The 27500-nt window shown below is 32.0% G+C and overlaps 3 protein-coding genes across 3 annotated transcripts in view; 1 reads left to right on the forward strand and 2 right to left on the reverse strand.

Moving 5' to 3' along the window:
• Nucleotides 1–2665, reverse strand: part of LOC139486754 (aminopeptidase N-like) — a 41836-nt gene extending 39171 nt beyond the window's left edge. Inside the window, exon 1 of the mRNA XM_071271692.1 lies at nt 2526–2665. The gene's annotated coding sequence lies outside the window, so the exon portion shown is untranslated. The remainder of the gene's footprint in view (nt 1–2525) is intronic.
• Nucleotides 721–23509, forward strand: LOC139486758 (protein mono-ADP-ribosyltransferase PARP15-like). Its single transcript, XM_071271697.1, has 13 exons — nt 721–816; nt 4494–4545; nt 10460–10617; nt 13295–13522; nt 14466–14687; nt 15269–15308; nt 16775–16872; nt 17674–17919; nt 18440–18670; nt 19987–20023; nt 20618–21199; nt 22124–22542; nt 23260–23509. Exons 2-12 carry the CDS (start codon nt 4512–4514, stop codon nt 22357–22359), a joined length of 2112 nt encoding a protein of 703 aa, XP_071127798.1. The 5' UTR covers nt 721–816; nt 4494–4511; the 3' UTR covers nt 22360–22542; nt 23260–23509.
• Nucleotides 23510–25193: 1684 nt separating this feature from the next.
• On the reverse strand, nt 25194–26546 carry LOC139486984 (complement C1q and tumor necrosis factor-related protein 9-like). Its single transcript, XM_071272016.1, has 2 exons — nt 26190–26546; nt 25194–25675 (listed from the first exon to the last, which is right to left on the reverse strand). The coding sequence occupies exons 1-2, from the start codon at nt 26509–26511 to the stop codon at nt 25209–25211; spliced, it is 789 nt and encodes a 262-aa protein (XP_071128117.1). The 5' UTR covers nt 26512–26546; the 3' UTR covers nt 25194–25208.
• Between the last annotated feature and the right edge of the window lie 954 nt (nt 26547–27500).

The following is a 27500-nucleotide window of genomic DNA, read 5'->3' on the forward strand; positions in this document are numbered from 1 at the left end:
TTATTTGGCTAATGGGAAATGAAGATAAAAACATTTTGATAATAATTTGTCAATTATTAGAGGTTTTAAGCATAAACAGAAATACAATATCAAATTAGATTTCTCTATATGAAGATATTGAATGATATGCATGATCAAATATGCATTTACATTAGTTATTTCTTTTACATTTAATAAATTATTAGTATACTATGAGGTGTTACTTTCAGCTTGCCTTCAGTAGGTTCGAGCATTCTTTGATACGGTATAATTTGATATTTTTCGTTATATTAGAGTAAAAGACTTTTCCTGTACTAATTCTTATAGGCTATGTAATTTTTTAAAAGAAGAATTGTTTAAACAAATAGTTTTAAAAGGCAAAATTTACTGATATATGTCTCAGGTAAGAAAATCGACAATTTCATATCTTGAATTTTAATTTATTTATAGAATTGGAGTTTACATGTGACGAAAGCTCTTTTAATGTTTGTGTAATTTACACACAACTTTATAAGACTGGGGACGATTTAGTTCTCATCATGTTGTATAGACAAGTGTCTATAATTGTTTAAGACTATAGGTTGCCCTCTAAATGTCTTAGTTTATTTATTTCCGTCGTCGTTGGGGTGCTGTTTGATTGACGTATACCTTACATCGCTTTAAAATCTATACCCGAGACAATAGTAGATCAGCAATCAATCTCATACTTATATATAAACCATTTAAATTATTCTTAAATGCACTTCCTTGTTCTGAAAATACCCAGATTTAAAGAACCCAATGACATCTTTAAACGGAAGTATGTGTATATACAGGGAATATTAAAACGAAACTAAGGTAAATCATATGGTTTCTAACTATTGTTATGATGCTTTGCTGTAAAATGGTTCGTATTTAGTAATTATGATTGTTGATGTTTCTTTGTGTTTTTTCAATACACGTCTACTGAGAATGTAATTGATATACACGTGACCAAATAAAAGTACGCTTTGAACTCTTGTCCTGTATACATACCGGTCATGTAGTTTGGGATTCTTAATAAATTCTGCGCATGTGAAGCGCTTTTCTAGATTCACCTTCTTGTGATAAAAATAATCTTTATTTATCAAACATTGTCAAAGTCATAGGCATACAACATATAAACTACACTATTAAATTGAAAATGGAAATGGGGCATTGTGTTAAAGAGACAACAATCCGATCATAGAACAGACAACAGCAGAAGGTCACCAATAGGTCTTCAATGCAGCTGTATACAATGTAGATAAAAGTGCAGTCTTTTGTCTTATACCTCCGAAACTATAACGCATTTAGAGTAAATATGACACGGGGTTAAACTGTTCATCAGGTTGATATCTAAAAAGACTATCTCATCTGCCAAGAATGCAGTAGACAACCCGTTAATGTGTTGCTGCCCCTGAATTAGTAATTTTAAGGAAATTTTGCAGTTTTTGGTTATCTTGAATATAGCGGCGTTTTACATTTGCGCACATCTACACTTCATTTTCGCCAATTTTTTCTTTCATTGGCGCCGATTTTCTTTTTCATTTGCGCCGATTTATTAAAAAGGTAAATTACAGTTTAAATGCTATTTTTCATTTATCATCATAGACCTGTTCCGATAGCCAGTTGTACAAATGTTAGAAATTGTCAATCAATTGAGACATTATCGATGTCACATAATTTGTCTTTATACTCTAGATATGTGTTCAGCACAACAGACTGTATTTTTCTCCACTAGTTCTGAGCCAGATAAAAACGGCAACAATGGGGAAAAGCATCCATTATTGCGTTATGCATTGCTTATTCAATGTCAATATGCATAACCTCGGCCACAAAGGAAAATTCTTTTTGACGGCAAAGATCGAAACTATTTCCCACATTACTTCAAAACACTGTTCATCTTTCGATTGTAAGAGGGCGTAAATTAGAGGAACGTAGTTTCCATTTCTAAATTCGTGTAAAGTATATAACAGATAAAGGTATTTCGGACAGCACTTAAAAGTTCTATCTATAAATGTTGTAGATCATTGGAAAGACATTCAAGGTGAAGGTGTGTAGAAAAAATAAGTATACCTTTCTCTCATTTGCACTGACCTTCCGATATGTATGGCCAGTATTTACTCGCCTATGTTAAACTGGGTAGGGTCAGACAATAATTACAATGTTAGCTACTGTAAACCTAAATATTAGTCCTCTAGTTATTGCAATGGTTGTCCATTGGGAGCTTATTACAGTGGCGGATCCAGAACTTTTCCTAAAAGGGGGGGGGGGGGGGGGCTCCAGTCATGCTTCAATGATTCCCTATATAATCAACCAAATTTTTCCAACGAAAGGGGGGACCCGGGCCCCCCAGGCCCCCCTGGATCCGCCTATGGAGCAAATATAAAATCGGCGCAAATGAAAATATGAAATCGGCGCAAATGTCATACGCCCGAATATTATTATAGAAAGAGATTTAGAACTGTAAACAGTAATATTGTTCAGCAAATTAAGATCTACAGGACCAATTTTTTTTTTAAATGTAAATGTTTGTAATCTTTTACCTTAGTACTCTCAGTCTCCACTTAAAATACTGATACAGATTCAAACAAACTATGCCACAATTATCATTTTGGTATTTAGTTTAAAAAGATTGTCCGATGGACCCGTCCGCCAATCAACATGACCGACATGGCTAAAAATAGAACATAGGTGTAAAATAAAGTTTTTGACTGATAACTCTGAAACTAAAGCAAACGTATAATGGTTACATTATTTAATGCATCAATTGTAAACAAAAATATCAGGTGATCGACACAGGCTCCTTGGAGCCTCTGGTTATTCTTGCCATACTTATCACTCAATAGTTATAACCCTTTCTATGCCTTGAAATAATAGTCGAACAACTCAATAGCTGTACATGTCAAAACCGAGTTTGGGAGTTCGAATCCCGTACGTGGAAGAGACCTATTACGGAGTAGCATCATAATTGACTTGGCATGTGAGTCTTCATTCCGAAGGTCAGGTTTCTGTCTAGGCACTCCGGCTTCCACCGATCCACCAATAAAAAAATGCCCTCTATTCCAGTAGTCTAAATAAATCATACGTATTCATCAGTTGTATTAATGCAGGAATATTAGAGTTGTCTCTCTTTGTTCTTATCAACAATTTTGTTATGTGTGTAAATAAGGATTAGAAATAATAATAAAAAAAGAGGTGTTATCAACTAGTTGTGACTTAGTTGTTACAGTTCTATACTTGATCTAGATAAAAGTCGCTTGTCACATCTGCCATCAACTTACTATGTTTACATCATATCTAATTAAGACACAATTTAGCAGAGAGAGAGAGAATATAAATTATGATATTATTCTTCATGTCAAAATGCCAGATTCTAATCGGTTAAAACGAGGGAGACAATTTACTCTATCCTACGGCAAATACTCTGCTACCTTTCACGGAGGCGTTTGACTTCGCCTTAGTTGACAATGTTTTCTTGGGGTAACAATCTGCTCTATCACCTCCTCAGCTTTATGTGTTTTTGTATATGATTTTTCATACAATAAGTAAAGCACAATTTATAGACATTCTACTGTAACAACAAAGAGACCCTGAAAGGAACAATATAGCATCTTATTTGATATAAACAATTGACCACATTTTGTATCATGTGCTGTTTCCCCTTTTATCTTAGAGTACATTTGGACTATTTATTTTTATGATTTATAATACTTTATGTAAAGATCACTTGCATGGAATTTTTACAAATGCAGAAACAAACCAGCCTTTGAATATTAATAGCTGTGCTGGCGTATGAAGTCATCAGAACCTATTCAGTCTGGTCACATACACATAGCTAGTAATATATTATTCATGTCTCTCAAAGCAGTTTTTTGTTTTGTTCAACTTATTATTCTCACTATTTTTTCTAGTCTTCTGAGATCACAAAATTGCCTGTGAAATCCTTTAACTTATTGGTTCTTTCGCATTGGTTTAATTATTATTATATTCAAACTTGTGTAAGGTTTACAACAGAACCCCCGTTTTACTTTAGTTCATACAATTGATTTGACCTACAGTATATAAGTCGACAAATCTTATTCCAGAACTCAGATTTTGACAGAAGTTGGATGTTCTTTCTTTTGAAAATGCAACTAGTAAAATATTTTCAAACGTTTTGTATTAAACAACCCTTACGCTTTTCCAGTAGCGGATCCAGGGGGATCAGACATCCCCTTTTATAGACGATCAATACATTTGAACGGGGAAATATGGTTAGGACCCCCTTTTTTCCTGGGTTTGGACCATACCCCTTTAAAAAATAGACTGTATCCGCCCCATTTTTGCACTCTGACTAACAAATTGTGATATGTTTGTGTCATACACTGCACCTTTCTTTGCAATTGTTACCTCGTTGGTCATATAAAACAATTCACAACTATAATCCTGTATTGAAATAATGGAATGATATAGGATTTATGTTATAGACACAATTATGAGACGATCAATAACATATTTTTATTTTATTTTAGTTCTAGACGGAAGTAAAGATGGGAAACACCCAAGATCAGCCAGCTGTGACAAGTAAGAGGAATATGAAACTGTAGTAAAACTAATTTATATACACTTACCAAAATATATAATGACGTCGCTGTTATTTGGAAGTTTCTTTTATATGTTGTTACTGATGACAAAATAGAAGTCAAGTTCAATAATGACGATTTTGACTTTTACCGTTCAGGCGTTATGGTTCTTGAAAGATTGTAAAATGGCATTTCCATACACGTTGATGCATTTACTCATGAACCATTCAATCTAAGCTTTTCAAATTTTAATATGTTGATACTGATGACAAAATGGAGGTCAAAGATATTGATGATTTTCACTTTCACCATTCATCAGTAATGGTTCTTGTGATATTGCCAGGACACAAATAAATATTAATAAATCCGGTTTGCTGTCGTTGTGACAGCCTCTTGTTGATTATAGGCCCAGTTTTCAAGTTGGTCCAAATTGGGGTTCAAAATTAAACTTTGTTTGATTTCAACAAAATTGTATATTTTGGGTTCTTTGATATATGCTTACTGTGGATTCATTAATATTCGTTGGATATCAATTTTCGTGGATTTCGTGGGGACAGAGGAACCACGAATTTAAATGATCAACGAAAAACAGATTTTCTAAAGGAATGTATGCATAATTTGCCAAATCAACGAATTTACATATCCACGAATATGCAAGTTTTCATCAATCCACGAAAATTGGTACCCACGAAAATAAATGAATCCACAGTAATCTAATCATGTATTTAGATTTTTGATGTTTGGACCGGTTATCAAATTGGTCCACATTGAGGTCTAAAGGGTCCAAAATTGAACTTTATTTGATTCATAAAAAATTGAATTCTTGGGGTTCTTTGATATGCTGAATCTAACCATGTATTTTGATTTTGGATATTGGACCATAATAGGTAATGTCCAATTTAAAATTTAAAGCTTTTAAGTTTAAGTTCTGAGACCACATTCATTATGTGTCAGAAACCTTTGTTGTGTCAACTTTTTAATCACAATCCAAATTCAGAGCTGTATCAAGCTTGAATGTTGTGTCCATACTTGCCCCAATGTTCAGGGTTCGAACTCTGCGGTCGTATAAAGCTGCTCCCTGCGGAGCATCTTGTTTTAGGTTCAAATTTCAAAAAAAATATTTTGCTATTCTCAACGTTTTTTTTAACCTTTACATGAATTACGCCCCTATTTTTCTGTATCTGTCTCTGTAACCTTTATAAAAGACTGCATTAATCCCGAGATTTGGAATGAAACCACTAAGCTGAGAATATTTGCATAAATACAAGATTAATAACAGTAATAATTTGAAGACAAATTCCACACATGGTCTTATTTAATTAAATGCAACACTAGAAACAGCGCAGTACATACCAATGTTATTTTTCTTTGTAATTATTAATGTTTTCTAGTCCCAACAAGTTGTAATCATTCATGAATACAAGACTTTAGTGTCCCATGTGTAAAAAAAGAATAAATTTCTGATGTCCCACGCGTTGTGCACACATTTGATCGATTCAAGGTACAATGGCAAAAACTAAAATAAACACTTTTATGGCCGCGCCGCAATTTGGGAAGGGGGAGGGGGCGTTGTAGTAGGTTTAATCCATGTCCGTCAGTACATTAGTCGTCACAAAGTTAGTTTTTATTTTGCAATTATAGTTTGCCTCAATCAAATCTTATGAAACATGTATACACAATGCTTATTACCACAAAACAGAGATCAAGTTTGAATGTTGTTGGTTAACTATAAAGAAATTTCTAAAAGTGACCATTTGATCTTAAGATGTGGTATAATTGTTAATAAGACAACTCTCTACAAGATACCAATGATCATAAGATAGTATCCAGAAGTAAATTTTGTAAAAATAAAATTCTATTTTTTTCCGTATTTTACTTATAAATGGACTTATTTTTTTCTGCGGGGAAACATTACATTTACTCTGTGGTTAAAGTTTTTAGAATTTTAATAACTTTCTCAAACTATCCTGGGCATGCTGGGTTTGTACCAAACTTGGACAGAAGCTTATTTATGATCATAAGATAGTATCAAGAAGTAAATTTTGTAAAAAGATAAATCCATTTTTCCGTATTTTACTTTTAAATGGACTTAGATTTTCTTCCAGTTAACATGACATACAGTCTGCAGTAAAAGTTTTTAAAACATTTATTAGATTCATAAACTATCCTGGATTTTTACCAAACTTGGACAGAAGCTTCTTACAATCAAAAGATAGTATCAAGAGGAATATTTTACCGATTTTTTTCCTCATTTCTGTTGAGCCTGCGATTTACAGCAAAAGTAGGCAAGACACTGGGTTCCGCAGAACCCTTACAAATTTATTCTTAAGGCATTCAAATGAATAAAACTTGAGGTTTCCCAAAATCTGACAAAAATCCCAAAACATGACAACTACAATGATTGTTTCAAGAACAACGATGTATGGACGAACTATTCTAAATTCGTCAATATCAGTTATGCATGACTAAGATATAACTTTTATTACAACTACTGTATGACTTATTTGGATTAATGACGGCTATCATGTTCAACATTGCACAAATATTATCATAGAATTAAAAAAAAATCCTCAAAAATCCTTAAAAAAAATAATGCCTTAGCTTAGATAATTGGTATTTTTTCACAAAAAGTTCGTGTAAATGATTGTCAAATGAATTTAATCATGTAAGAATAAAATGTTAAAAAGAAACTAAAAAAAACAACATGTATGTTGTATTTTTTGTCAATTAAAAACTTTAAAATTGCAATAGTTTTATTAGCATTTAAACACAGCCACATTTGAATACAAGTTAAGAAATTCCGGTAAAGTCAATGATATCAAACAGATGTACAATGGTATATCAAATTGGGTAATATTGCATTTAGTTTTTATTAAAGATTAAAACTACTAATTTTTACTTCATATTTGAATCTTTACGCCAATTGCCGCTAAGAAAGTAATCAAAAATTGTTTCCTTTTATTTTTATACTTTTTCGTATTTACGAATCTGAATTTTATTTTCAATTAATTTACACAATTTAATATTAAATCTTTATTCTCATCGTGTATTAAATCTAAGTGTATTAACATCGTGACATCATACTCTTTCTAATCCTTTCTGTTTATCCTTTCCAAATAACAACATTTATACCTGTGTACGCTTGAACTCACACCTGCAGCTAAATAGCTACAAGGTAAACGAATTGACCTCAAGCCGAGAAAAATACAGTGACCTTTACAAAATAATATACACACTCTGCTCACACATTAGTTGCATTGAAATGATTATCAAAACAATAACGATACATAGAACTGAAATATTTTCAGTTCAATATCAGTAAAAATGTTCAATAAATATTTTATGAATAAAAGCTCAACAATAATTAATTAAATTTATTCAAAAACATTTACTAGAGATAATTTTATAGGAGTTTAATTCAATCAATACAAAACGGTATATGCATATTCATTTTCGTTCATTATTATATTGTGGTTAATAACTACGACCATTCGTCAGCTGTGCGCTTTTAATTACGTATAATTATTGTCGATAAGCTATAAGAGTTAAACAGATTTTATTTTTTCCCAGAATTCAATAAATCGGGCTAATACGTCACGACCCACTCGAGAATTCAACCAAAAAAGTTACAGATACTTGATTTTCTCCGTTATTAGAAGGAATATAAATTTAAAACTTTGAAAATGTGTTTTTTATGTTAAGATGAACATAATTAGACGATAAGTAAAAAATCGCGGAATTTCCCTTTAACTTAGCTCTGAAGCTAAAACCAAGTTATATCGATGTTATATAAGAAATTTCTGAGAGAAAAAAAATGATTCTATTTATAATCAGGCTCGCCGACCAAACGTTATCTTTTCAAAAATCTTCATGTATGATATATCTTTAAAAAAATGAACCTACCCCCCCCTTTTTTTTTACCTTCTAACCCCAATATTACATTATATATTACATTTATTGAAAAATCTGAAGGAAAAAAACCAGACAAGACTGTGAGTGAAGCAAAGCATGCAGTCATGTTCCAATTTGAAAATAAGCACCCTCTATTTATGTATTTTTTTACATAAATTTCTATTTATGCAGTTTCAGATTGGATGTTGCTATGGTTAATATGTGTTTCTGTGGTAACAATTGAAGTCAACAACACTTGATGATAATAATTTAAAGTTTTCATGTATTTTCTTATCGGTTATGAAAAAATCCAACACATTCAAGCTCTTAAACTGCAATATTCTGCAAATAAAACTCCGTTTTCAAGGAAAAAATCGGTTGCTATGGTGATAAAACTGAAGAAAATCCCACGCATTGTTCTATTCAATTTGGTAAAGTAGTATCCAAACTTCATAACTACAGTGCTAACTATTCTGTACACATTTGCATTTTTTGAAAAACACCAGAGAAAATTTGTTAATTTCGAAAAAATCCCAATTTCAGAAATGTTGAAAATATGCATTTTTTCGCAAAAATTTTCAAAAAAAATTACAAATTTGGTTAACATGCAATCTTCACTAAAATGAAGCTTAAACAAAGTTCTATCAATGTTAGATTTGAACATTAATGAAAAATGCATGATTCTATTCATAAGCAGGCTCTGAATTGTGGTGATTTAGCTGTTTTTTGAAAGATTTTACCAAGCTTAACGACCAAAAAATAGAGTGTCCGTTACAATGACAACCACTCATATTTTCCCACTTAAATTTTTTTTTGAGCAATATTCATTTACTGCTTCTACTAGGCCAATTATAGATAAAATCTGAAACCATCATGTATCGCACTCTGCCTGGTTCTTACAAAGAGCTGTACTTAATATTTGAATCGTGATAAGAGAAAGGGAGCCATTTGTTTTTGCCGTGTGGAATTTTATTAAAACGTAACTATTTCTGTTTAAATGGGATGCCCAATATTGGTAAAATATCACCTTCTCATCACATTTACAACCATTGCAATAACTAGACGACTAATATTTAGGTTTACAGTAGCTAACATTGTAATTGTCTGACCCTACTCTCGTTTTCTAATTGCGGTCAATCTTCCGTTCGTTGTTCATGTTTATCAACGTATAATAAGATAAATTTTGGACATTTTTTATGCTGTTATTCTTGCAACTGAAGGTTCATCAAACATTTTACCAATCTGTGTATATTGACAATAATAAACGTTATCGTTATGGATATATACTAGAATGATACATGATGTATATGTACAGTTAAATTTTAAAAGTTTTTTAAGGAACGTTTCAAAAATATTTTTCACTGAGAATTTTTGAAAAAATATACCTTTTTTAAACGGTACATTCATCACTAAGGTGTATTTGTGTCACAGAAAACAATGAAAACAATCCGGCTGCTTTCGTCATCAAGGGCATCATAGTTTGCTCTCGCAGATTTTTTGTTTTAAAGAATACGACGATTTGGCAATAGTGGGAATAAAATGCTTGACTTTCATTGTAATCCACCAGTTCTTCCGAAACTACGTTTGAGTTCGAGTTGCTGCAAGCTAACGTTTTTGTTAAGAAGATTTTTTTTTTATATAAGAGAATAATTTAAAGATTATGAATAAAAAAGTGGGTTTTTTCTAATTGTACGAATATTGTATACTTCAACAAGCAACTAGATGGCAAAAAAAAAAGATAAGTAGGACATCAAAATCATACTTCCTGCTGTCCTACATATGGCAAAGTTAAGATAACTTAAAGTTCACCCTTTAGAAAAGTAAAGTTTATACAAACACTAAGACTAATATTTCGGGAAAATATTTAAGTTCTATTTATATATTTCCTGTTAAATAGGATATCTGATACTATGATAACAATCAACTAAATATTTACACTTGTTATTTATCGATATTTGGGTAAATTTTAACCTACACAATTTAAAAAAAAAATATCAGTATATTTCTTTTCTTCAAAATGTCAGCTACTAACACACCGACGGTGGAACCTTCCCCAGCAGTCACCACTCCAAGTACACAGGGACACCAACACCACAGATCGAGGAGACAAACTAGGCCGAGATTTGTACAGATCGGAAATATAGCTCTCAGTGTTATAAAAGGGAATATAATACACCAAACGGTATGTAGGACAATTCAGCCTCAAGTATATACATCTTCATTGAATATAATTACTTTTTAATTTCAGATAGTGCTATCTATATTGCGGTCCTTTTTATACGACAAGAACGGAAGGTGGTCGTACATGTGTAACGTGTTTGGCTTATGAACTATATGTTCGTATCCGTTTTCACAGAATCTGAGACACTCCAATATCAATCTTTTAATTAACTCAAAAACCCAACTACAACTTGGAGGCTTTACTTAAAACTACAAGACCAACTTTGAAACTTAATAAAAAAATAACACTATTTACACAAATAACTTTGTATCAAAAAGTAGTCTGAAAACTAGAACCTCAATTTATCCTTGATCCTTTCACTGACTCCGAGGTCCCAACTGATTTGACAAACAATTATATTAAACTTAAGAATAAGCTTCAAAAATCCTAGGTTCCTGAAACACCTAGTTCTGAGACACCCAGTCTCTGAGACAACTAGTCTCTGAAGCACCTAGTTCCTGAGACAACTAGTTTTGAAGCACCTAGTCCCCGGAGCACCTAAGTCACCAGATTATTACAAGCTATCTGTTCGAGGGACTGCGACCATTCCCGAGAGAAATTACAGTTTCGGAACAACGCGGTAGCTTGCAATAATAGTAATACTTAGTCTCCGAAGCACCAGAGTCACCAGACTTTTACAAACCACCTGTTCGAGGGACTGCGACCATTCCCGAGGGAAATTACAGTATCGGAACAACCCGGTAGCTTGCAACAATCGTAAAGACTTCAAAAACCGCTTGCTTCAAAACCACAAGCTTTCAACTCAAACTAGGTTTACAAACTTTCCTTTTAAACTACTTTATTGGCTGGTATTCACTTTCCGATGTTCATCCGTCGACGGCCAATTAATAAAAGAGCGACTTGCAATGAATCGGTGTCTTTATATACCAAGAGCGCGGACCTCGAAGAGAGCACCCTAGCAACAATTAACGCGTCTCCTAACAACCAAGGATAAAAGACTGATTTTATATGTATTATTCGTTAACGCATTGTTCAAACGGGTAATTTATTATGGATAACAATTCAACGATAAATTACAAATATTGTCTTATGCCTAAAATGCATTTTTGTCACACATGTATTATAATTGTTTTACAGTAAATGTCTGACGATACGTTATAACTTCTTTTCTTTTAAAACATGATATTTCCACAAAAGTTTAGATAAAACAAGGTCTGAACCTTGTTTGAATTTTTTGTGACTGTAATCCCCATTTCCATTTTTTTATTTGAACTTATAGTTATGCAAAAAAAAAGTCTTGATACGTTCAAGTATATGCAACATTATAGTCTGTGGTGAGTTTCAGGGTTTAGTATCATTTGTGGTCAATAAAATGTCTATATTGAACATTTACAAACTTATATTAGATTTTGCCTACACGAAAACCATATCCAAAGCTGTTCAGTGGTATACATTGAAAAACTTAGTTCTATTAAGAAGCTTATTTCCTTATAAATGTATCAAGTTAACAAAAACGAAACCAAAATTGCAAATGACTCACGTCCAAATATAGACTTTCCTATGATCGAAACAGATAAGTACAAAAATATTCTCAGAGATGAGCATTCATAACTATCAATATTCGTTGGCGATAAAGTGCTTTATTCTTATCTTTTTGAATCTGTAGACATCTCAAGGTTACAAAACATCCTGTATACGCTGACTATCTAAATGAATTTAAATTACTGTAATGTATATACATGTACTTAAACGTATTATTATTTACTTCCTTGTATTATTTTTTGATTGATTGATTGATTGTTGGTTGCTTTACGCCGCATTAGCACCATATTATTTTTTGACATACTTTTACAAAACTTTACTGACGAAACGTATTGGATGTGTTCATTGTGATACACTGTGGTGTATTCTTAAATAACTGCATTACATTCGTGCTTCATAAGAATTCGAAACGTTTGATTAGCTGACAACAATCGCGAAATATTTCTGCACGGGCTACTTATGATTACGGCATACCAATGCAATTGGAAAACAATCTAAAAGCTTGATATAACTCTTAATTCGAAATTATATGTCATAAGCGTTATTGTATTAGAAGTTTTGTAAACGCGTCAATCCTGTGCATGTTTTAGTACGAAGCGCTTAAAAATTAATTAATTTTATCAAATATGTACTACAATGTATATAAATGCATCATAGATACCAGGATTAAATTTTGCATAGACGCCAGACGCGTGTTTCGTCTTCAAAAGACTCGTCAGTGACGCTCGAATCCAAAAAAAAATAATAAAATAAAATAAAGTACGAAGTTGTAGAGCATTGAGGACATAATTTATGTTTATGCTTGCATTGTCTTCTTTGAATTTAAATGTGAAAGTGAGATTAATTAAAACAGTTCTGGGGTTTGAACGAACGGTGTTTGTTAGTTAATCCCGGTTTGGAAGATTATTGAAGACTGCTCCAATTTACTCTGTATCGGTTTAAGTATAAATTCCCTGTTATCATCATACGCGTTCACATTACTTAAAATGCATTAAATGAACAGTGAAATGTGTTCGTACTGTTAATTTACCGTCGAAATTTCCCGATTTAGGAATATGATTATCTAAATGAATTGTAGAAAACACATTCCAGTACAAAATAGAAATTTTGTTTCAAACTCTTTTCATAATTACAGACTGACGTATTAGTCAATAGCGCAGTAACATATTTAGATCTTAGTAAAGGGAGAGCATCCAAAGCTTTATTAGAAGCAGCTGGAGATAGCATACAATCAGAATGTACGGACCAGTATCCGTCTGGTATCAACATGAAGACAGTAGCAATAACTGGTCCAGGCAATCTTCACTGTAAAGCAATATTCCATGTGACATTGCCAGGATGGCAAGCTCATGGAGACGAAAAGGTAATGTTAACATGTTTTCGTTGGCAATTATTAAGAGAGCCATATTTTTACTTTTAATTGTACCGTCGGTAATGGAAGTCAGTACTCTTTGTACATATTGGTGCAGTCCATCAATTAAAGTGAAATATAAAGGTAAAAAGGTCATTACAATTTTAAGACAATAATTTAGTATGATTTAAAAGAAATGCATTTACATTCTTGTTGTTGAGATATCCTTAGCCGTATTTGGCTCAACTGTTTGGGATTTTGGATCATCAATGCTGATAAATTTTGTACTTGTTTGGCTTTCTTACTATTTTGATCTTAGCGTTACTGATGAGTGTTATGTAAGCGAAACGAGTGTCTGGTGTATTAAATTATAAGCCTGGTTCCTTTGATTCTGTAACTATAATCATATCGAAATGTATTATTGTATTGTTTATTAGTGTCCTTTTCTCTCCTGAATGTTCTTGCATTTATTTATACTGTGAGTTAGTCCTGGCATGTAATGTTGTCATTTTAGTGTTATATCTAACATTGCCATAAAAGCGCGAGGTTTGGCTAGCTACAATACCATTTATTTTAAATGTCCTATATCAATTCAGGAAAATGGCAGTTGTAATCTTATAGTTCGTATCTGTGTGTGTTGTATTGTCGTTTGTTTTTTTGTTGTACTTCAGTGTTTCTGTTGTTTCGTTGTTTTCCTCTTATAGTTGATGTGTTTTCATCGGTTTTAGTTTGTAACCCCGATTTATTTTTCTCTCAATCGATTTATGACTTTCGAACAGCGATATACTACTGTTGCCTTTGTTTAGACATATAATTAAGTCATTTAATTTTCCATGACAATCAACTTCGTAAAATTAAAACAAATATTAATTTTCGAGTGCAAAGTCTTAGAATGGTCTTAATAAAAAAAGTGTAGTAAATCCTGAAAATTCTTGTAATTTCTTATACGTTTTAGAACATAGATGTCGTTGTGCGTAACTGCCTTGCGGAGGCGAACAAACAGAGGCTAACATCAATGTCTTTTCCGGCACTTGGAACAGGATTCCTGAAATACCCACCAAGGACTGTTATTGCTTCAATGTTCAAAACTGTGGAAGATTTTGCCAAAATGAATCCTAATTCTACAGTCAAGATTGTGAACTGTATCGTGTTCTCTGGAGACAATGATACTTTTAAGGTACAATAACGTTTTTCAATATTTTTTTTGTAATAATTGTTTTATTGTTTTATCATCTCATTTCCAACAGGATTGAATAGAAATAAATTTGAGAACATAAGGGGGAACGCACGCGAATCACCCCTCCACTTCCACACATAACTTCATATGGATTTAGGCAGGCTTAACAGCATTTCAAGCAAAAGGAGAAACACTCAAGAAAGACATACTTTATTTAAACATTATAATGTGAAACGTTTTGAACTCACATTTTTTTTAATATAATTTGGCTTTGGAATATTTATACTATTTGATACTAATGATCAAATGATAAATGTGAACACGCATGGAATGTACTCGTTGTTGAAGGCGACCCGGTGAACTGTGTCATTCGGATAGTGGACTCATTAGCAATCATAGATAACCACATTTTCTTATTTTCGGATCTACAATTTTGTGCAGATTTCTATCAAGGATTTTCCATGCCAATTGGCTGTATTCAATTTGACATAAACACTTTTATTTTTATTCATGGGTCATTCAATGTATTATAACTAATGCGAAAATCGTGTTGCTTAACATAGATTTGTTTACATTGACAGGAGTTTCTAGAAGAAGCAAAGTCAAAGGCAACAAGCAAAGGTAAAATAGCCTTAACAAAATGTGATATTTCAATCTATGTTTACCAAGATATAGTTCATAGCATGCTGTTAATCATGAAATGAATAAAGACATGCCAATGAGTGAAGGTCAATTGGAAGATTGTTTAACAATATAGCATAATATGCTGTTTTCATATTATACAAGATTATACGGGAACAAAAAACAAAAGTGATTAAATAACAAGTATACAATTTGGTGTGGAGTGAAACCGCGAGGATATTGTCATTTTAAATTAATACCTCTAGGAAATTAAACAGAACCAAGTCGTTTTCTTGACAATAAATCAACCACAAATCATTATGAAATGGTAAGTTCTTTGAATAACCTCGTTGTTCATATACAGTTTTAAATGAACAAATATATCAAAAGCTTGGACATTGTATGTACAAAAAATTAAAATGAAAATCCAATCATTAATTTCCTTATTCGAGATTAGTTCAAGATGATGGACTACGCCCTTAAGTGGTCTTCATCATGATATACATCGGAAATGGTGTGATTCACGTATAATATTTCATTCATTCGTTTATTCTAAATTTGAATGAGAAAATTTATACGTTATAAGAATTATAATATATCAATGGAACTGCGCTGAGCACTATCTTGGTTGCTCAATTATTCTGAACTTTTAACGTAACGTCCTTATACCTTACTTACACGAAGACGATACTGAGCCTTGACGTTATTAGTATGTTACTCATACATAGCTATATTCCGGACCATATGAGTATTTGGCACATACGCGTATGGTCATGACCATATGGGTAGATAGTCATATGATCCAACCATACGCGTCTGGTCCGACCGTACGCGTATGGTCGGGGTAATTAACACTCTGTTACAGTTTACTTTTAATACTTCTAAACTCTTCATATGGTATGCCGTTCATTAAAAAGACGATATCATGTAGGTAATTTTATTATTATATTATAATAAAACGATTAGCTAAATAAAAATTAGACGTTTCACACAGTTAATTTTACTTACTTGTCAAAACTACAATAAACACATTTCATAACGATGTTCATTAATTATTGAAACTATTATAATGTAATTTAAAAAAAAAAATACCTATATGGTCCAAATACTCACATTGTCCTGCCCGTTAATAACCAAACGAGTATTATACTCATTTGGTCCAAATACTCATATGGTCCGGAACAGCTATACAAATGCCATTGTAGAACAATAGTATGAATTAACTAATTAAACGATAATTTAGTTGCATCCAAGTGTAAATATAAAATTCAAATATTAAAAAAATGAGGAAAAATAGAGAAGTCAAAATTAAATGTGACCCTTTCCTCTGAAATGTCAAAATCTTCCCGCAATGAATGTATAACATTTTATTTGATTCTTACGCTAAACCTATATAGCTATATCCAGTTGTTAGTCACCCAAATCTGTTGATTTCATGAATAATATTTTTCTTCTTTAATTTCAAGGTCTACAAGAAAAAGACATGGTAACCCGAAATTCTCTGGATGCAAACATTGGTACCATCAGTATAAACATTGCAGTAGGATCTATCATAACTGAAAGAGTAAGGATGGATATAAAAAAGACGACGTTTGCAAAATAAAAATAGGAGAATTTATGATTTTTATTCATAATTTGGAAACATATTCAAACATTTCAGTAGTTATTATCAATCAACACTGGTAAAACTTTAAATATATTGTTTTATATAAGCTATAGTCACATCTAGTGCGAGATAGTTCTAACATCTGACGACCTTTTTCAATTACTTAATGGGTACATGGTACCTATAAAGAAAACTTGAAGGCAGTCAGATGTCAAAGCAATGTCTGTCTTAAAGTGAGACGAAAGGTGTCAAAGGAATATGCAAACTCGTTAGTCGAAAAAAAAATTGACAAAGATATGACAATTAAACGAAAAACGACCAAAAAACAAAAAATGGAACGTAAAACACAAAATAGTAAAACTTATTGATTAACACGAACCACCTCCCCTAAACCTATTTCACCCTCAAAAACCACAACAAAAACAAACAAAAAAACACACCGGGGATGTTCTCAGATGCCCTAAACCAGTAAGCTTATCTGACACCACATGTGGCAAAATATTCATATTTTGGTGTCTGTACGTTCACAAAAGAGGATTTTTCATATATGGTTTTACAAAACTTGGATCTGCAAGATTTCCTGATAAAAAGCAAAGAACTTTGAAAAAGTAGTTTGTAAGCTTTATTACAGAACATGGCTTCAAATTGTATATCTTTAAGTTTAACTTACAATATAAGTTTTTGATAATCTCCGTTTCAGTGCATTCAATGATATGTCATACATATTATAATTGCTTCGTTTTTTCCGTTGTTTTGTAGGCCGACGTTATTGTGAATAGTTGTCCCTCTAATATGAAACTTGATGCAAGACCAGGATTAGGAAAGGCTATGTATGAAGCTGCCGGAAGTGGATTACAGGCTGAAATTGACCAAAACTATCCCAATGGTATAAAAATTGGGGACCTGGCTGTGACTGGTGGTCATTCACTACATTGTAAAAAGCTCTATCACGGGTGTATGACCTCTTTCTATGCAAAGAAAGCAAGTGGATTGCTTCCAGAGAAGGTTTGAATCAATACCTCTAATGTATATTTGACACTCTCTTACGTATATTTTCGATACCGCCTCAACGTATATTTGATACATTTAAAACATATTGCAAAATACACAGACTATTGACATAAAAAAATGAGAATGGATAATAGAATTGTGTCCGTTAAACATTTGGCTTTTACTTTAAAACATATCAATTGAATATAGTTATCAAAGATACCAGGATTATAATTTAGTACGCAAGACGCGCGTTTCGTTAAAAAGTGTAATTTTATGACACAAGTCTCTTGAATACTGGTCATTTGAATACTTGTGAAAACCCTTTTTGTGTCTCATAAATCATTTTGTACGTAAAGAAAATATAATTATTTATGATTGAGGTTTCGATTTATTTAAATAAAAAAAAAGTGTAAAGCATTCACGGCATTTTTTTTTGTACATCGGTTTACTGCAGTTATACTATGCCATGCTAATTTTGATTTTAGGAGAGTAATACTGAAACCACAATTCAGCTACTTTTGTGTTTTTCTAGGTTCTACAAAATTTTGTTACAAAGTGTCTAGTCGAAGCAAAAAAAAATTCAGTACAAAGCATGGTCTTTCCAGCGCTAGGAACGGGCTTTCTGAAGTTTCCTCCCAAAACTGCTGCTACTAATGTAATAAAGGCAATAAGAGAATTTGAGACGAACAACTCACCATCAACCCTCAAAACGATTAAAATTGTTATTTTTGGTGGAACAAACGATTGGAGCTCAATTGAACAGGTAATCGCATACCGTGTAGAGGATTATTTTCGCGGGGTGCACATTTTCGAATATTTTCGCGGATAGAACAAAATCACAAAAAATTGCGCCAATTTAAAACGGCACATGCAAAGGTATTGATAAAAGTTTTGAATTCGCCAAAATAAAAATCTCCAAAACATTTCGTTTGTCTTATTCAATGAAAATAGAGAAATTTTACACCCGCGAAAATAATCCTCTATACAGTATTCAAATCTGATTATGACAGAAATTGAAGAATACAGAATTGTTTGACGTATTATTAATTTTATCTTTTCTAAAGTTATAACATACACATATATCATAAAGGTAACATACTGCATTGTCCATTCTTTGTGTTGTCTGTATTAGTTTGTACATTACTTTTTGTCCATTGAAAGTAAAATTTCAATTAAGATTTTGTCATTTTACCTTATTGTAAGCTCGTTGTAAGAGTCAATATTTAATATAGCTGTTATTTAGTGACATTACATTAATCATCTTATTTTTGGAATTATGGCGAAAAGCAAAATATTAGTACTTCAAATTTATCGATTTAATTATAGATAAAAACAAAGCATCTTTTTTGAAGTCATTAGACTTAAAAATAAACCTCACTGTTTCAAAACGACAGACACTATTTAGTACAAGTGTCAACTGTTATGTTGCAAAAGTATAAATTATTCCAAACAATAAGGATGTTGTCCCAGGTAAAAAACCTAAGCCGTATTGGTCAAGAAATGTTTTTGAGAACTTTTGGTCTTCAGAACTCTTCAGCTTTGTACTTGTTTGGGCTTTCGAACTTTTTCCATCTGAGTTTCACTGGTTAGTCTTGTGTGCAGACGAAACGCACGTCTGGCGTATCAAATTTAAAACCCGATACCTTTTGTTAGCTATTATTCGTGTGTTTCTCTGTCCTATGTTTTCTCCCATTTATTTGTATTGTAATTCTGTCATGTATTGTTGTCATTTTAATTTTATATTTAACATTGCCATTAAAGCGGGAGGTTTGGCATGTCACAAAACAAAGTTCAATCCACCTTTTTTTTTCGAAAAATGTCCTGTACCAAGTCAGGAAAATGGCCATTGTTATATTACAGCTCGTTTGTGTGTGTATTACATTTTAATGTTGTGTTCTTGTTGTGTCGTAGTTTTCCTTTAATATTTGATGCATTTCCCTCAGTTTTAGTTTGTAACTCTGATTTTTATTTCTCAATTGATTAATGCATTTCGAACAGCGGTATACTACTGTTGCCTTTATTTATGTGCAAATAATAATGTGTCAGTAAATTGTAAGACATTGGTGTTTAATTTTGCAGGCATACACATCAGAAAGTACTACAACAGACAAAGGAGGTATACTATACTTACAAGAAATAATTTTTTTTTTAAAAGATTAGATTGAATTATTTAGTGTATCTTGAAAAGAATGTGGTACCATGGAAATAACATATAGAACGCCACGTAGCGCGATTAATGTCATCTTCATTATTAATTGTGTACTAAAAAGGTAAATAGGTAAAAAGTTTCGGACTCACGAAATTTATAAAGTGTTTGTTTTTTATTTTGATGCAATTCTATACATCTACAAATATTGAAAAATACGAACTAAACTATAATGTATAGATAGTTATGATTATCGCAATTCAAATACATATCTTGACTAGAAGCAGTGTTGTTGGCTGCCAAGTATTGTCATTGGTTACTATTAGTTGTAACGAAAACAAAATCAAGATAACTACAATTCATATCTTAATTATAAGCAATCGTGTTGGCTGTTTTTTTTATTGTTATAAGATATCATGTGCACCACCTTCGAATGAAATCTTTTTATATATAAAGTATATTGATTTCAATGCCGAATGGTAAACGTTTCAATTAAAAGCAAGCTAAAAAATCCTCTAGTATGCATTTAAAAGAAATAGAACACTATTTTATTATAATTTTTAGCGGCTGCAAGTGTAGCTCAAGCACCCCCACACCAAATACCAAACCGTGGTACAAGAGCTTACCTTGCTCATAAATACAAAGAAGAGCCAAGAACGCCATCATATTGGACACACTTCAAGAATACCAAAACCATAAAAGAATGGAATACCACCCAAAAAGGCAATCCGTACAAAGTTTCGAGCGTGGATCCAAAAACGTATAAATCTATTTCTAGAGCATTCAGCAGTACTGGAGGGTCAACGATAGTTCGAATTGAAAGAATAGAGAATATATTACTCTTTGAGCAGTACACACAAGAGTGTCAACGAACTTTCCGTAAGGCGTATGTTACTCAAGCATGCACACCTCTCAAAAATGTGCAACAGTCAACTGGTATTGCAGTGACTACGAAACACCTTGATAAAGAGATGACCAACCATCTACACGATGAAATAAATGAATTTTATTTGTTTCATGGTACAAAAATAGCAGTAGTTGATGTTATCACACAGCAGGGTCTAGATAGTAGGCTTGCTTCATCGGGACTGTTAGGGACAGGAGTGTATGCTGCAGATATGGCGGACAAATCGGCAGGTTATACAGGTAAAATTGAAACTGATACCTTGCTAGTTGATTATGTGTGAAAAAATACCCTCAAACTTATTTAAAGAACCAAATAGTTAACAATCGTTACACCAATTACTTTTTTTCATCTTTTGACAAAGTGATATTTGTGCGTGATAAATAAGCATTAACAAAGAAACACGAACAAAGACATCTAAAGGTGAGAAAAAGTGAACGGTACTACACTATACGAAGCTCTAAATGGTCATGAATATGGGAAAAAAAGGAAAAATATATAAGTTATGTCATAAACAAAAATTCCGATAACATCTGACGATGATCTAATTTCGGACATGTACATGAGTGTGTGGAGGGAAGATCGAGAGTAAGACCTCAATTTTTTCTTATCAATCTCGACCAGCTTTAAAACTGAATGTACCATCTCAGAAGTACAATACAAATCAGCTCAGCTTCATCTGTTAAAAATAAAAAAATGTGGAGCATGATATATGTACACTACGGAGCATCTGAAATCAAGTTAAGCTTTTAAGTTTAGTGTTTTTTTAGATTGGTTTTAGTCTCTTTCGTAGTTTTTCGTTTTGCCATATCAATTTCCCCCCGACTCACACATTTTGATTGTCGTTTTTGGATAGTCTCTCTTTTTTTCTATTATTGATATTGCTGGTACATTACTTATAACAATAAATAGAATGAAGTGCAACTGCGAATTTTATTCAATTAAATAAACATGCAAGGGGACATGTTCAACAAATAATTCGACGAGAAGCTGTCAAGTAGCAGAAAATGTAAGACAACTAAAACACAAACAAGTCCACAAAACTCTACATAGAAAACTAAAAACTTAAATACACGAATGTTCAAATGTATTGTGATTGCTCAAAGTCAAATATGATAAATTTTAACCCCGCAGTTAATTAAAAATTTATTTATAATTCATTTCAGATCAAAATCAAAACGGAGAGAGCAAGATGTTTTTAATGAGAGTTTGCTTAGGTGATATTTTCATTACAAAAAGCACTAAAGCGTTTAAAAGACCCCCTTGTAAAACGTGCAATAGTGATTTGTGTACAACACACCCAGAACTATATGATTCCGTCGTTGCAGAATTCAATAGAAGGGAATTCGTCGTGTATGATAGCTGGAAATGTTACCCTGAATATCTTATAACATATAAATGATGTAAATTATTAGGATATTTTAATTCCATTTTTCCTGTTGCAAATTAAAATAATTTACATTAAATGTCGCTTATTCTTTCTTTTGTTCATTTATGTTGGTTACTACAACATCTTTACAAATACTAAAGTATTGGCAGTTCCACAATGTAATTGTTATTGAAAGTTAACGTATTTGTATTTAAGGTAGCACAATACAAAGATTTTTCATCCCTAATCAGACATTTTTAAACTGATGTAATTCCACTCATCTTTCTTTAAATATTATAAATGAGGCACCAAAAGAAAGAATAAGTATTAATCTTTCAAATTGTGATAATTTCATTATGACATAATAAGTACATAATTAATTGTTTTTTAATTAGTTGCCATACTGTGATGTCCATACTTGAATGAATTTAGCTTCTTTGTTATTCATAGCATCCCAAAATATTTTATAGATTCTTGCACAACACAGTTTGACCTCCAAAACCGTGTCTCAGATTTTTCCTATTGTATTTCATTCTCTCATCAATCTTCAATGAAGTTTGCAACATCAATTCATAAGAGACCACTGAATTCAATTGGGTATAAAATTTGTTCTATTGATGTTTTTGGAAATCTGAGACACTGTTTTAGAGGTCAAGCTGTGTTGTACAAAATCTATAAAATATTTTGGGATGCTATGAAGAACAAAGAAGCTAAATTCATTCAAGTGTGGACATCACAATATAGCAACTAATTACATAATAATTAATTATGTAATAATTATGTCATAATGAAATTATCACAATTTAAAAGATTAATCTTTCTTCTTTCTTTTGGTACCTCATTTATAAAATATAAAGAAGGATGAAATGAATTACACCAGTTTAAAGTTGTCTGATTGGGAGTGAAAAAATCTTTGTATTGTGCTACCTTTAGCATGCTTATTCAAATGAAATGTTAATGAATTAAAATGAAGAAAAATGTTTTTATCTATCAATATATATATATTGAAAGATGTTTATTGTATTTGAAATATAAACGTTTCAGTAGGTATATTAATGATAATAAATTTAGGAAGAAATGATTTTATTATAGATGTTCAAAAGATTTTTCTTTAAATTAATGTAAAATGTATGTCTAAACATTTGCTGTAAATAATAACAAAATAAAGTCTCAAAGTTTGTAACGAACATATTGCATAAAAAGAGTGACTTTAGTTACCAAGTCAGGAATATGATCGTAGTTATTCATTCGTTTTTATGTTTGAGCTTTAGATTTTGCCATTTAATTAGGGACTTTACTCGGAGTTCGGTATTCTTGTTATTTTTCTTTTAAAAAGTATTTTAAATATACTTTTTATAAACAATTATATTGTAAGAAAGCCCTGGAGTGCCATGCCAAAAAATAACTAACGTGCGCGCAAATTGTAATTTTGTTTTGCATGGCGCTCACGGGCTACCATACATTTATGTACATGATTCCCGAAGCGTTTTATAAAACGAAATTCCTAACTTTAATATTTACTTTGCGCATTGTTGTGTGTTTGTCTATTCCACATTGTCCATATGTGAAGCGAGAGGGTTAATCACAAAATATTGTTCACCCTGCCGCATTGATGCGCATTTCCAATTACAAGAAAAAAATAGTTTTCATGAAAGAATTATATTATCCTAAAAAATATACCATAAACTATATATGAACAAGTATATTATTATCATTAAACTTAATTAAGTCTGTATTTGTTTTATCCCATGCTCTCATTGTAAATTAATATTTTAAGATATTTTTTACCAGTAAAATGTTCATGGTTTTACTTCACAGATCACTCCAAAAAATAAATCTTTTAAATTCCAAGAATGACTATATGGAAGATGATTGAAAGCAAATGTCGTACTGAAATGAAAAACAAATTGCAAAATAGTTACATTTATCAGAACGAACTTTGGAAATATTTGGTATACACAGAAACAGTTACTCTCATTCAGAGGAAATTCTCATGCTTTGAAGAAAGTACACGGTTTAGCAACAAATGATAATGCCCCTACTTCTATTGGGACGGGCAGATTATGAGTTGCAAGGTAACAGTAAATTAGAATAAGTTGAATCCTTTCCTTTAACTCTATAATTAGAATTATACTATAACGAGCTTTATTTTCAATTCAGACGGGAAAAGGGTACGAATTATCTATCTTGGTTTCGAATAGGAAAATATGCAATTCAAACAATTAATTCAAGAACTTCAATATAATATTGAGTACCTTTGAGCTTACTTTACTAATTGTGTGCATCTCTCACTTCGGTATTATAAAATTCTGTAATACAAGTCACTTACTACGCATATGAACATATGCCATAGGTCATAAAATGGTGCTTGTTCTACGTCTAGAACCTCGTCAACAAGTGTCTTTTATGTTTTTTTTTGCATGTGAGGACCTTATCATTTTAAGTGATGTCAACAACATAAAAATTCTAAACAATACCGAAAAAAAAGGTGAGGAACAAAATTACTACAGAGATGACGAAAATGATAATGACGAGCGTTTTGCCTATTTCTTGATTTTTTATACCAAAAAGATACCAGTAGTGTTATATCAAGATATGTAAAAAGCACGTCATCATCATAATACTAATCTTTGTCGTTCTTTGTTTATCTCCTGTCCTTTTTTTTCCAGCATAGTTTTAGAATGAATATTGCATATGTTTTACTTGCGTCTGATCCTTTTAGCTTTGAACAAATAAAATATGTTTAAACTATAAAAAAAGTCGTAGATTCAGCTTGTCCATCTATGATATTTTCGATAGGTCACATTAGATAAAATAAATAGTGAGTATTCAAATTCAAAATCAAAATCAAAGATGCAATGAATGAATATTCTTTTTAATATTTAATCTGAAATCTGCCATCCAGCGAACAAAGTCCTCCCATGTTCGTTGGTCCAAATATCTCCTGAATGACCAAGTGTTAAATGGATTCGTAAAAAGACTATGTCTCCCTTTTTAGCAGAGAGTACTATGGTTTCCGTTGTTTGTAACTGTGTGCTAATACTAGAACGATCAATAATACCAACTGCTACACCTTCAACTTCGGCGTTTTTGACAATTTCGTAGGCTCCAAAATCTCCTGAGTGTAATCTTATGCTGAACGTGAACACATACACCCCGTCAGTTGGTACCGTGAATACCCCCGAAGATGGATTGTAGCCACCATTGATGTTTGTTTTTACGACGTCGAATTTCAATGTGTGACCATTTCCTGGACTTACATCAATTTTACTCATGTAGGCATAAAAGGCAGTAAAACGTTGCATTGGGACTTCGATAGGGACTATGCTATCACTAATGAGTCGCTTATCTAAAATTAAAAATAAACAGAATTAAAGCCAAAAATAATAAATAAAATCAAATGTATTGAAAAATGATTTAAATATTAATTAATAGAGAAAATAATTTCAATTTTTAGTGCAACGAACACGTTGTTTAAGCATAAAAAAGAGGCAACAATATTTTATCGAAGTGCACATGTTATACTCCAATTTACTTTGATTTGTATCTGTTTAATTTAAGGAATGACTGTTATATTTTTTCTGTCTATTCGAAAAAACATAAAAAATGTGGTGCTACACGCGTCATTCAGTGTGCACCATTTTTTTAATTTTATTTCTTCATAGACGCAATCTGAGAAAATTGCAAGGAATCTTAAAGGATCGAGACCAGATGCGTCGACAGGATCAGCGTCTCCTGCTATGTATGCATCACCTGTTGTAAATTAACATAGGGGAAACGAATATGCATGAGAAAAATGTTATCGAAAATTAAGCATGGGATAAGAATGAAAAAAATATGATATGTGTTTTAGTATCGCTTACATTTCTCTCTCTCTCTTTTGTTATTCCCTTCAAGTTTGTCGATTTTAACATCTTCATTTCCACTTGCACATTGAATAGACAACTTCGCTATTGATTCTTTTAGAGTAGCAATTTCCTTATCCTTGTCATGATCAGATTTCTGGTTATTTACTAGGTCGATCTTTAACTGAATTATTTCTACCTCCTGATGTTGAATTCGTTCATTTTGTTTATCTATAAGTAGCTCCAAACGATAGATTCGGGTTTCAAGGTCTTCCAGTTTAGCGGTAGAATAATCGATAAACATGAACAAAATAATTAACTGAGACAGTCCACCATACATGTTGCTTGTACTATGTAGATTAATATTCTTATGAAATCTAATTCTAAATAGATAGGACTTAGTCCTTGACTAGCAATGTACGTTGATCACGATGAAGGAATTTAAAATGCAAAAACAATGAGGTTATCAAATTGTCATAATGTTCGTAAGCCAAAACTATTTGAAACATAGACAATCACGTTAATTAAACATAATACCAAATTTAACTTTGATAGAAGGAAAGTTTTGTGTTTATAACGATGAAACAGAAAACATCAACATGACATTCAGCAGACATCCAGAGGCTAACATGAGATCATGGGTAATTTATAAATATGCATCCTGTGCACTTTGTCAATCTTAAATGTCCCTCTCTTATAAAAGTCTCATTATGTTGCACATATAAAAGAACGCAACACTTAACCTCAAACATTATATTCATTGACATGAAGTACAAGAAGAGAACAAATATTTAGGGTAAGGGGCATCGTTTAAAACGAACATCTATTAGAAAAGGGAAATATACTGTAAAAAGGGTAGACCAGTGTACTTAAAAGTAAAATCACAAAAATAATGAACTCCGAGGAAAATTCAAAAACGGAAAGTCCGTAATCAAAAGGCAAAATCAAAATTTCAAGCACGTCAAATGAATGGATAACAACTGTCATATTCCTGATTTTGTACAGGCATTTTCTTATGTAGAAAAAAGTGGATTGGACCAGGTTTAAAGCTAGCTAAACATCTAACTTGTATAACAGTCACATCAAATTCTATTATATCGACACCGATGCGTGTACAAAACAAACAGTCATAATAGGTAAAAATGCAAAAATACAGCAGTCAACATTGTGTTATAATCACTTAAAAAAATAAAACAAAGTAAAGCCTCGGTCAAACCTTACCGGATAGCACGAACGGACGCCTAACGGATGAAAATAAAAGTTGGCCGTTGACAAAATTGTTTTCCGTTGGGTTTCCGTTGATGTACTGACCGAATAAAAACGGACGTG

This window comes from Mytilus edulis, chromosome 8 (assembly GCF_963676685.1).
Source record: "Mytilus edulis chromosome 8, xbMytEdul2.2, whole genome shotgun sequence".
Classification (NCBI taxonomy): Eukaryota; Metazoa; Mollusca; class Bivalvia; order Mytilida; family Mytilidae; genus Mytilus; species Mytilus edulis.

Excerpts from the sequence above, each read along its gene's own strand:
- LOC139486984 (XM_071272016.1), bottom strand. The coding sequence starts at position 26,511 with ATGTATGGTGGACTGTCTCAGTTAATTATTTTGTTCATGTTTATCGAT. Across the intron at positions 25,676-26,189 it reads CAAAAGAGAGAGAGAGAAAT|ATAAGCGACTCATTAGTGAT; the intron begins GTAAGCGATACT and ends TTTTAATTTTAG.
- LOC139486758 (XM_071271697.1), top strand. The coding sequence starts at position 4,512 with ATGGGAAACACCCAAGATCAGCCAGCTGTGACAA. Across the intron at positions 13,523-14,465 it reads AAGCTCATGGAGACGAAAAG|AACATAGATGTCGTTGTGCG; the intron begins GTAATGTTAACA and ends TATACGTTTTAG. Across the intron at positions 18,671-19,986 it reads ATTGGAGCTCAATTGAACAG|GCATACACATCAGAAAGTAC; the intron begins GTAATCGCATAC and ends TTAATTTTGCAG.